This window comes from Pinus tabuliformis, chromosome 4_2 (genome assembly GCF_031772625.1).
Source record: "Pinus tabuliformis cultivar Carrire ecotype Pingquan chromosome 4_2, CPIR1, whole genome shotgun sequence".
Taxonomy (NCBI): Eukaryota; Viridiplantae; Streptophyta; class Pinopsida; order Pinales; family Pinaceae; genus Pinus; species Pinus tabuliformis.
This window is the reverse complement of record NC_142304.1, coordinates 883,657,256-883,669,785: the sequence shown is the minus strand read 5'-3', so window position 1 is coordinate 883,669,785 and position 12,530 is coordinate 883,657,256. Positions and strand designations below refer to the sequence as shown.

At 41.6% G+C, this 12,530-nt stretch overlaps 1 protein-coding gene across 2 annotated transcripts in view; it reads right to left on the bottom strand.

Annotated features, from left to right (window-relative positions):
- Positions 1 to 12,530, bottom strand: part of LOC149172520 (uncharacterized) — a 399,406-nt gene that overhangs the window by 154,844 nt on the left and 232,032 nt on the right. For both annotated transcript variants that reach the window (XM_089427737.1, XM_089427736.1), the window contains exons 10-12: positions 11,606 to 11,677; positions 11,375 to 11,476; positions 10,807 to 10,881 (exon numbers count right to left, since the gene is read on the bottom strand). In XM_089427737.1, the coding sequence (XP_089283863.1) occupies positions 10,807 to 10,881; positions 11,375 to 11,476; positions 11,606 to 11,677 (249 nt within the window). The remainder of the gene's footprint in view (positions 1 to 10,806; positions 10,882 to 11,374; positions 11,477 to 11,605; positions 11,678 to 12,530) is intronic.

Sequence of the window (12,530 nt, the reverse complement as noted above, 5' to 3'; positions counted from 1 at the left end):
AACCCTTTCTGGGTATTGGAGATCTCATGTGCCCCAACCTCTCCACCAAATTTCGTGGCTAGAGCACATCTAATGCTACCCCTAATCAACACCTTTCGACAGTGCATTAAGGCTCCCATTTGCTGCATATTGGAGCTCTTCTTGACTGCAGATTAGGGCTCCTTTTGACAACAAATAGGTCTCCACTTAACTACGGATTAAGGGCTCCTTTTTGTTCTGTATAGATCTCTCTTCTTCATGACTACGGCTAGGACATGGCATCCTCTCCTTGACTGCAGCTAGGAGGCCACTCCTCTCCTTGACTGCAGCTAGAGTTCCTCTCTTTGACTACAGCTAGGGCATGGCCTCTTCTCCTTGACTGCGGCTAGAGTTCATCTCTTTGACTGCGGCTAGGACATGGCCTCTTCTCCTTGACTGCAGCTAGGGTTCCTCTCTTTGACTGTGACTAGGGCACCCACTTGACCTTTCTTTCCACCACTTCCTCCTTGTGAGAGGAAAAACCCAAACAAGTGCATAGAGAGATCATGTGTGATGGGCTCCTCAAATGACTTGAGGTCTCCTCTATTTAAATGCAATGTTGAGGTTGAGCTGGGGGTAATTTGCTTGCTTCCGACCTTAACAAATTGTCATCAATCAATAATACAAATAAATTCGTATCTCCATAAATACATGTCGGAATCTGATGTCTTTAGATCAATCCTACACCTCTCGGAGAGAGGAATCCAAGAAAAATATCAGCTGCCATAAATAAGGTGACCCACTTGGAGTTTGGCCCTAGTTGCCAATTTTAACACTCCCTCTCAACTAGGGAGAACTCCATCTGCTGATCCATCTGCCAGACTCTACTAGCTCTACCAACAATGCACTGCTCTGCTCTGCTGAACTATGAAGAAGAAGAAGTGATCGAGAATGTATCATACCATTCTCTATTGACCCGAAGTCAGTCCCATATAAAGAGAGTGTCTCATACCACTCTTACTGACCCGTACCACTCTTACTGACCCGAAGTCAATTCCAAATAAAAGAGAGTGTCTCATACCACTCTTACTGACCCGAAGTCAGTTCCAATTGATCCCAGATCAATATCATCCTAGCATAGGGAGTACGGTAGTACACGATGCTTCCATCGGAGGTACTATGCTCCCTATCCTCATTTCCCTACTCATTGGCCAGATGAGAGGTACTTCCCATGAGTCCCAGACTGCATGGGTAGGATGTCTTAGCAGAAGAAGGATGAACCACTCATCCCGCCTACATGTCGCCATGGGGTATCCTAGGGGAAGGTTGAACCACTCACCTTGTACACAACAAATCACTAGGGAAAGGTTGGACCACTCACCCTATGATTGTGTCTCAGTACGAGAAGGATGAACCACTCATCCTGCCTACATAGGAAACCACTAGGGGAAGGCTGAACCACTCACTCTATGGTTGCTCATCGCTCCAAAAAGTACCCCAAGCCCCCTGGAGCTCCCAGAGCTCAATATCATATAGGATCCTCAGGAGAGAGCTCTATGACTCCTAGTCATTATAGGAAAGCCAAGAATTTGACCTTTCCCAAGGGCTTCGTCAGAATATCGGTGACCTTCTCATCAATCCCAATGTGATGGAGCCTTATTGCTCCTCGTTGTACCATATCCTGGATAAAGTGGTACCTAATGTCTATATGCTTGGAGTGATCATGAAACACGGGATTCTCTAATAATCGGATCTTACTTTGGTTGTTGCAGAGGATCACGGTGGTATCCTCACTGAAGAGCTTCCTCAACCAGACAACTTCACAGGAGGCCATACTCGCAACTATGTATTCGACCTCAACTGTGCTCAAAGCACCCGACTTCTGCTTCCTGCTCATCCAGGATATCGACGCAGAACCCACAGAGAAACAACACCCAGAAGTGCTCTTGCAATCAGTGTCTGAATAACCATGCAGCCTCACATCTCCAGCAGTGTATCTCAATCTATGAGTGATTGTGCCCCGAAGATATCTCAGAAGATTCTTGGCACCAATCCAATGTATGTGATGAGGCTTTACCATATATTGGCTCATCGTGTTAATTGCAAAACATATATCCGGACGGGAGTTCACCAAGAACATCAGTGCTCCTATGAGTTGACAATACTCAGAATCATTTCCCAATTCAAGTCCGGCAACACTACCGCATAACTTCTTGAAGTTAAGCCCCATCGAGGTAGTCACAGGCTTGCAATCCACCATCCCAAATCTTTCCAATATCTTCACAACATACTTTCCTTGAGATAGGAAAATTTCTCCTGGCTTTTGCGAGATCTCCAACCCTAGGAAGTAGCGCATCAGTCCTAGGTCCTTCATCTCAAATTCGGAATCCAACTCCCTCTTATGTTTGTGAATGAGAGGGTTTGTACCTATCAGAAAGAGGTTGTCCTCATAAAGTACTAGTATGAGAGGTTTATCATCCACAACCTTAAGATAAAGGTTTGGGTCGGCTTCACTCCTAGTGAATCTCAGCTTCATCAGATGGCTATCAATCCAAGCCCAAGGTGCTTGCTTCAATCCATAGAGAGCTTTCTTCAACCTGCATACATGAGATTCCCATTCATGAACCTCAAACCCCTCGGGTTGTTCCATATAGTCTTTGAAGTGACAGAACCAGGTGTATACTTCATCCTTCCAAGAACTTACGGAATCATACCAGATAAATCTGAGGTCTTGCTATTACTTGAGGGGAAAGGTCCCCTTGTAAGTTTTCCTTCGGTACATCTCGAACATATACCTCCATGCTCATCTTTGAACTCGGGCATCCCTCTCACCATCTGTCTCACATCAGGTAGGCCCTTATAATGAAGATGGAAAAACCTCCAGTAACATAGATCAGATTGTAGAGATGTGTCGTAAGACATGGCTCCCAATGGACTTCCTGCAACTTGATACAAAATGCCAACCCTAAACCCAATAATAAAAGCATCTTTAAAATTCTATTTCCAAATATGTACCTTTCCATCAATGAATGCCACCTTGAAACCTTTGTCTTCCATTGTCAAAATGGATACCAAGTTCTTCTTGAGATCAGGTACATAAATAACTTCTTGTAAATGAATCGTGTTACCCTGATTCAATTGAAGAGTAACGTTCCCTACACCCTTTACGGGATAGGTAGCATCATCTCCAAGAATAATCTCCAAGTTTATCTCCTTCTCTATCAAATTAGAGAGAGCTTCCTTGTATCTGGTGAAGTGCCTTGAAGCGCCACTATCAATAAGCCAATTCCCCAAAGTGTCCAAAGGAGAGGTAGTGGAGAGGGCCAATATAAGATAATACTGCTTTTGTTTATTGTTAACAACATTTGTTTCTTCATACCTGGAGTTCCTTGCTTTCTTGGAGGGTTGACCATGATGTCCACATTCCTTTTTCCTTTGCCATTGAGCCTGCCATTCCTTTTATCGTTGTTGTTGTAGTTGCCCCTGGAATGATTGTGATCATCATCATGTGATGTGACCCCTCTATTTGGACACTCACTTGCATAGTGGTCAAACTTATTGCAAGCAAAGTATTTGCCTTTCCTTCTTGCCTTAGAACCAGGCTTTCCATGGAAATGACCTTTACTTCCTGCATTGATTCTCCTTTTGGCATGAGCGGAGAATGCAGTAGGGTTTCCTTTAGTAAAGGCATTTCTTGCTCCACCATTCTTGTTTCATCTAATGTCAAATCAAGAGACATCTTCCATCTATGATAGTCAAACTTTTCACGGAGCTTGTCTTTAGCCGGGGAAGAGGAATGAGGAACCCATTGAGCCTTTTGTTCTTTCCAACTGTCTTCAGTGATTGCTCTTTCACTCTTGCTTGGGCTTTGTCTTCACCTCAGCTCCGATACCACGTTAATTTTTGGTATGTTCTATGCTTAAGAGCAATTTACTTCAATTTTCTTATTAGCCCAATATCAATATCCAGATTAGCAATCACATCAGAATGATAGTAAAATGCAGATAGAACATAAACATAAATAGTAGAAGAGAAGCGAAGATAAGAGGACACAAGATGTGGCACCAGCTAGGGACAAATCCCAATGTGGGGAAACCCTTGATCAATTCTTCTTATATTCTTCAATAGTTCAACAGAGAGAGAAATAGTACAGATATACAAAACTAATATTTTATGACAGCAGCAGTAAGGCCTTGACTAGAGAAGTCAATGATGGTCAAATAGGATAGAAATCTTCCTCTAAGTGGCTTGGTCAAACCTAGCCAACATCGGCCTTCAACAGTAAGCTCAATGCACCCAAAAACTACACAGTTGGTTCTGTTCCTAGGAAGATCCTTCAACTCCTCGGAAGATCATCCACATGGCACCAATAGGATGCTTATTAAACTGAATCAAACATGGTCAAACCTTGACCCAATACATCTCCCAAAACGCTATTGTCCTCTTGCTGCACTTGCTGTCACTGCTTCATGAGTTAAGGCAGTAACCTTCAACCCTCATCCTCCATACAGTTAATAAGGCAGGCCTTCTAAGGCTGCAGTGTACCAAGGAGAGACTCCACCACTTCCACGCTGTCCAAGTCTGGTAGAACAGCCTTTGTTGCTAGCTATGACCTGTGGCCTAGCCCAGTAGCAAGTTAGGCCTATGGTCCTCCATCAAACAGCACCCAACAACTTCCAATAAGCAGTGCTAACTCCTTATCTTACTCAGCGCATACAGCCCTACAATATTGGAGCTTGAACAACAACTCGGCTTTCAGTCATCCACCCTAATCAGATCTGCAAGTTGATCCCTTTCTTGTTGTCCAAGTTATCTTCTGTTCAGATCACTAGCCCAACAACTCGGTTCCTATTCAGACCTAGGTTCATGCCATAGAACAACATTATTTACCAAGTTGTCACATAGATTTCCGCATTGCTCTTCTAGACTCCTTTACGGTGTCATAGGGCTCCTTCTTGCTGCGTCTAGGGCTTCCTTTTGCTGCAACTTAGAGCCTCCCTTTTGACTGTGAATTAGGGCTTCCTTTTGACAGTGGATTAGGGCTCCCTTTTGCTGCATATTGGAGCTCCTGTTGACTGTAGATTAGGGCTCCTTTTGAAAGCGGATAGGTCTCCACTTGACTGCGGATTAAGGGCTCCTTTTTGTTGCGTATAGATCTCTCTTCTTCATGACTGCGGCTAGAGTTCCTCTCTTTGACTACGGCTAGGGCATGGCCTCTTCTCCTTGACTGCAGCTGGAGTTCCTCTCTTTAACTGCAGCTAGGGCACCTACTTGACCTTCCTTTCCACCATGTCCTCCTTGTGAGAGGACAAACCCAAACAAGTGGAAAGAGAGATCATGTGTGATGTGCTCCTCAAATGACTTGAGGTCTCTATTTAAATGCAACGTTGAGGTTGACCTAGGGGTAATTTGCTCGCTGGCCGAACTTAACAAATTGTCAATAATACAAATAAATTCATATCTCCATAAATACATGTTGGAATCGGATGATCTTTAGATCAATCCTACACCTCTCGGGGAGAGAAATCCAAAAAAAAAATAGCTGCCATAAATAAGGTGACCCACATGGAGTTTGGCCCTAGTTTCCAATTTTAACAGACATATCGGATGGCATATCAACTTCATTGGATATTGGATAGTCAAAGCTTGACTTTGACTCATGGATGATGTACTCTCTATTGAATATTTGAAGACAATCTAATAGAAGAATAATTGCAAAGGGTTTTCCCCCTTGTGGGGTTTTTCCCTAGTCATTGACCATGTTATACACTATTTTGTGGGTGATATCCCTAGGAGAAAATTTTATCCAAGATGGTCTTTAGCCAGTAGCCCCTTGCAGCCACCAACTAGCTCGTTGTGCCACTTCTCCACAACCTAAGCCAGCCATGTGATCCCTCACCCATCTGTCATGATTGTATGTTTGAAGGTGGGCCTCCCGAACCTAAAGGTATGCCTTGTCATTTGGTAATTGTGAAAATTCGATTACCTGAATCACCACTACAGCAACTAATTATATTTCTCCTACTGAATCAAGTTATTTACAGTATTATACGGTAAACATCGAAATAAATACAATTGTGGTCTTCACAACTTAAATAATAAGCGAAAACAAAAAACTGAGCAAGAAATAAATACACAACACATTACACCGTTGTTTTTGGACAAAAGTCCCTAAAAAAACCCAATGCGGGAAAGCCGGTGTAGCAGTTCAAGGTTTGTATTATTAAGTAGTAGTTTTTCTTATTACAATCTCTAGATGCCTTGTTGGCTATCTAGTATAGAGAATATGACTAACAGAAGATTAAGGAGAAATACCTCACACTATCACTACGATCCTGACTGATCCAGCAACAGAATGGCTAGTCCCTTGTTGCCTCTCCACAATTACTGCATAGGCCCAGTGTCACAGCTCCTAGGGACTACATCATTCCCTCTGCTGATCGATTTGCCTCTTTGAGACTTCGATTTTGTCCTCACGATCTCACACCCCGGCTTCCGGCTTCAAAAATTGATTTCTCCAGCAAAACTACGAATCTCCTCAAGGCTCTGTGTTGCCTCTGTGTCAACCTACGCTGGCCAGTGTAGCCTCTGCGCTGCCTCTCCCGAATCTCTCTCTGCCTCCTTTGTTGAGTATTCCCGGATGAAGAAAAATCTCCAACTGGATCTATCCATGCCCCTCTCTGCAAGAAATCACTTCGAATCTCTCTAGCAACTGCTGCACTGCTCACTTCATAAATTCAATCTCTAATCTCCCACTCGATATGTCTTCCAAATGCCCATTAGGCCTCCTCTTATAATCCCTCTGTTGAGAACCAATGGCCCAGATTAGATCCTAATTAATGGCCCAGATTATTTTGGCTTGATCCTCGTCTTCTTCTAAAAGTTTCACCCACAATTAGACTAATACCCTTTAATTATTTTAATTTCCTAAGTTTAGACTTAAGCACCCATTAAAAATAATTAATTATTTTAATAAAACTAATTCCAGTGGAAGTTCCCAAAATGACTTCTAAGTATTGTGGAAAACATGTGCCCAATCCTCCCTGCAAATTTTGAGGCTTAGAGCACATCCGATGCTACCAAAAATCAACAGTAATTGAGTATTGTAGTTTGTTTATCACGGACACTTCTGGAATTATTGGGGGGTTCGATAGGGAGAATGGGCTAGGTCTATCCTCTTGTCCCTTAGACCCGTTTTGGATATTAACCTTGGATTCTAGTCCCCTAGGATCTCTTTTACTAACCATTTGGCTTTAGGGATGGTATTTCATGGGAAACCCTGATTTTGGTTGCGTGGTCCTGCTCCCTCGTCCACATATATTACCCCCTTTCCACTCATTATTAACCCATTCATCATTTCTCCCACCTGCCTCCACATTCCTCCACTAGGTCCAGATAGGGCTAGCTCCCTCCCCCTTTCCCCTTGCCCACACCTTGGGTCAGGCCTAGAATGATGCCTCGGAGGTTGATGCAGCTAAAAGAGAAAGTAAAAGCACAATTGGCCACATTCGATAGGAAAATGCAAAAGATGGTCGGGACAAACACATTTAGCGCATGGGAAAAAGCCAATACATGAGCTCTACCCCATCATGGCCATCACCCTGGTTCCTATAGGCTCTATGAGACCCATTCATCATATAGAAACCCATGATTGTCCCAACCCCTAGTGAGCAATGAGCCACCCTACCTTAAAAGGGGGTATCTAGTGTTATATCTCACACATCATGCTCTTACCCCTTGAGCCCCAAGCAGTTAATTGAAGAAAAATCACAAAAGGGAAAAAGGCATATAAAAAAGCGTAGAAAATCAAGGTCGGGGCACCTCATGTACCATGATTGCTCCCTCCTATACATTATATACCCAAGTGTATGTTTCCCTTTTACTAGCTACCCTTCTACCCCAACATGTGGCCCAGGGTTGCCCTTTCTCATTCCTTATTCCATTCACCTCTTTATCACATCCCACCACCTTTTAAAGGATGTACCTTGGACATATTATCCCCTTTAAAATTAGAAACCACCTAACGGGATACTTAGTTAACCCCATTTGGTGTTGGGAGACATTAGCACATGCCAAGCCCATTATGAAGTCCCCATCTATGGTCCATGGTTTGTAAGCTCTTTTACTTGATTTCCTTGGTGACTTGTTGTACTAGAAGGCTAGGGGATGCATTGGATCTTATGCAGGATTGCAGGTGGTCTCTATCTTGGGTTTGGTCTCCCTATACTGGGTCCTAACCCTCTTGAGGGCTACATTGGAACATGTAGGATGTGTGTTGAGAGCCATGGGCCTCCACAGTAGTACACAGCGCTCCATGGATCCCCATATATGCTTAGAGATTGCTCAAGATCATCTATTGGACGAGGAAGATGCACCTGGTTCACCTTTGCCCAGCTAGCCCCACAAATGTACCATGCACTTGGCAAATGACCCAAGACTTGTAGGATGATGTGGCATCACTTACACCATCATCTGAGCCCTTACAGATGGTCTACAAGCATCTTTGACTTACTTGGAGACCCATGAGGTCACGTGTACTCCCTCACAGCTATTGGGAGCACCACCTTGTCCATCACTTTTCGAAGTCCAACTCATCATTTTGGCACTTATGGACTTCATCAGACCTCTGAGAGGGGCCAACAACATGCATTATTTATCATTCGACCTCTTGGGAGGCTTATTATTTTATTTGTGAGGTAGTATGGGGGGCTTGTCACCATTAGATAGTTATTTGCACATTATTTTAGTTGATGGGCTAATGTAGGCTCAAAGGTAATTCAAACTCCTAATGAGTGTATAAATAGGAGAGACATGAATTCATTTGTATCATCACTTTGTATTGGATCATTCTTCTCTCTTGAGAATTTCGCACTTTTTCTTGGAGGATGAATTGGAGCATAGATGAATTTTGATGTTTGGATTGGAGTATATTATCTTGGAGTCAAATTGTTGATGGTTGGATATGTTCTATTACATGTAAGTACACACATTTAATGTTGTTCTTGTTTTGCTTTGTCATATGCATTGAATGGGATTTTCACTATACTAGGGCTAATTGCTGCATTGCATAATTGTTAAATTGTGGAATTATTGTTTCTATATAGCATCTCTCAATGTATGGGCCATCTATGTTAAACGAAATCTCCTAAGGATAATTCTACCATTGAATTTATATTGATAAAACATCTCTTTTTTGCAAAGCGAAGTATAAAAGCTTTGAGGTCACTTCTTCTTGCCCTAAAGGCCAAGCAAAATAGTCCTTAAGGCCTCCTTGACTGACATACGAAGTCCTTTCTAATCATTCTCCTGGACTCCATTCTCCCCAAGGGATAGGTGATCACTCAGAACATTTTTCTCCACCTTTTCCCTCTCTCTTCTAGGTCTAGCCAAGTTGGGTCACCTAGGGCATCACATTTCCGACAAAGTAGCAACCAAAAAAGTTTGATCATCCTCAAAGCCTCCTCCAAATTTGAAGCCATTTCAATGGTGGGATTGTGAGATATCCCATTCCCTAGCTCTAAGATCAAACTTCGCCCTGGTGTTCCCTAGGCTAGTGCCTCATACAATCAATTTGACACTTTTAGGTGGAAATTCTTGCTTTGATCCCTTCCCCTTCCTTGTCTGGGTTAAGAATATCATTGGTTGCTAGATTCTCTCTCCTTCACCTAGGCTAGGTCCACTTGGTACCATACCTTTGAAAAGTCAATTCTTCAAAAACCATTCGGGAAGTCAAGTTCAATAAGGATTTTAGGGATTGGGAAACTTCTTTACAAAGCATATTCCTCTAACCTAGCTCTCAAATCCTCACCTCCTTATCCTAATAAATGTTTGTACCTTGCTTGAAGAGAAAATAAGCTCCATTCTTAACCTCCTTTTAGGAAAAGGACCATTAAGGTCACTTCACATCCATTTGTTGATTCATCCTTCACAAGTGACTTTCTATATTCCAAGTCTCCTCCCATCGGTGAAAGTTCGTAAAGAGTAGGGAGTCTTAGCTGAGGTGACAGTGGGCTAAGCCTCCATTGTTGCCCATGACCTAGCAGTTGTCCCTTTAGGAGTCCCTTTATGCCCCCTGCTAGTTTAAATCACTTGCATGCTTTGAGGTACATTTTGTAATTCATTTTGTAATTAAATCACTTGCATGCTTTGAGGTACATGTTGTAATTCATTTTGTTGATGGGTGGATTGCATCTTGTCTAATTTCTTTTAACTCTTAGAACTTGATTTAGTTTAGCTTAACTAAATCAAGCCTTAGTTTATTTTGTCTCATAGGGTCCACCCACTTGGCTTCACTAGAAGTTAGCGTAGACAGAAGAGTTAAGAATTGAGTGACAGCTACTCTACTCGAGACTTGCCCCCAAGGTCACACCAAGTGGAGCTGAAAAAATTTTCCACATTAGCCCAAGTGTGGATTTAGGCAGCAACAATAACATCATTAATAGCAATACAGAAATATATATGACCATTATGTTAAAATATAATGAAAGACATATAGGAAATTCAGAAGTCATGAACAAATCATTTACGACAATATATAGTAAAGGATACAACAACGTTTTGGAAATATACAAATATTTCTGTTTTATTGATGCATACATTTTTTACAGAATCATTGTAATTATCACTGGATAATCAACATTCTAACACGTGCTTTACATTACCAGTGAATGACAAACAATGCAAATAGTCTTAGCTCTACTTTTCTCTTTTCACAGCCAGCACCCACAAAGAAATAGGGAAATCTTTGTTTTATTTAAGATTAGCAAGCTTCTTGAAGAGTTATTCAAGTAAAATAATATTCTGGCAATAAACATTGAATAGACCAATATTTCGGACGTATTAACTCACCTCATTTGGCTTTTTAGCTGCAGCCAATGCATTCGTAAGACCACTGAGAACTTCAAGGGAACCCGTTCTTGATTCCTGCAGAAAAAAAGAGAATGCCCCAGCACTTCAATAACAAACAGCACATGATATAATACCAAGCTTACTTGTCCACTGGTTTATCTTGATGTCTAGTTTTCATGAATTAAGTCTGACCAGTTATGAAACCCTGTCTTTTCTGTCACTCTCTTTCACAAATTCAACACCTATGCTTTCCTTCTGCATTCTGGTAAACAAAAGTTCTAATCTGTTTTCATTTTATGAGCTATTTGGTGAGTTTTCTGATATATTTACTTCTAAGTATGCACCATGCACAAAGTTTCCAACATTTATACACATAACTGTGCACAAGCAATTGCTTCTAGAAGACCAACTGTTGCAGGATTTCCAATTAGTAAGCCCCATGAAGAGAACAGAATGGCTAAGTCAAAATGCAATGAAATAAGACATTGTAACATAGGTGGACTTTAAATAATATTTCGATTGTGACAACTTTCAATAACATTTTGATTGCAACAACTAAGCGACTTACCATCATGGCATTTCGATAAGCTACAACACTGCCATCATAATCTTTAAGTGCATATCGTACATCACCAAGCAAACGAAATGCCTCTGGATCCTTTGTGTTTTTCTGGGGAGTATTGTAGGAAAAAAAATTGACTGTGAACAATCTTAGACGAAAACATCCAAAATGTTTTAACACACATCTCATCACTACAAATTAAATAAGCATGATAAAGAAAGTTGGAAGATTGCAAACTTGAGTGAGCTTCTCAAGTAGAGCAGCAGCTTCACTGTATTCTCCTAATTCTGCATGAGCAACAGCTGCACCCTGTAAAGTACAAGAATGATTCATAAATATGAGCAGAAATCAATTTGTGAATATAACATGTTGTAACTTGTAAGTCTTCTTTTTGTCTCCTGACACAAAAGCAAGCAGAAATGACATAAGCCAAAGAAGTACAAATTTCATATAAATATAATAGGGTTATGTATAACAATAATTCAACCATCTGATTAAATCAAAACTCTCATGAAGGAATTTGTTTTTCTCTATAACACAAATTGAACATTTATCCACTCACATGTAATCCTTTACAGCATAAGCTTGTTGATTTCTGTAGCTTGGGAGATACTCCACAACCCTAGGTGATTTGTTTGTGAGAAGTTTGACTAGAAAAGGTTTTGTGGGCGAAGTACCAAGCTGGAGGTTTTGCACCAAAGTTGTGGGCACAAAACCAAGTGTGATTTTGATGGTTTGACCATTGTTGCAAGTGGAGTACCCTTAATGGAGCAAGGGGCAACTAAGGCAACCATGGAGGGTTTGATCAAATGAGGAAAAATAATTTGTATTTATATGAGTTGGGCTAATGACAATTTGTTCAAGTCGGCTAGGATTGAAACGTGCCCTTTGGAGGGCTAGTCGTGACTCGTTGCACCATGGAAGGATATAAATAAGAAGGTGAGGAGGCCTCATTTGATCACACAACAAGTGCATCTTCTCAAGGAGTATTCTAGCCTAATGTGGCGAGTTGTCAAGGAGCTGCAGGAGTGAATAAAATTCATTGTATTCTCTGTTGTCTTGGCCAAGCTCAAGGAGGATTCATCTAGTTCTGGCAGTGGAGTTTATTCAATAATTTGGGCAAGCAAATGAGGGCGTTACAGGGTGGAGAACAGGCCGCATT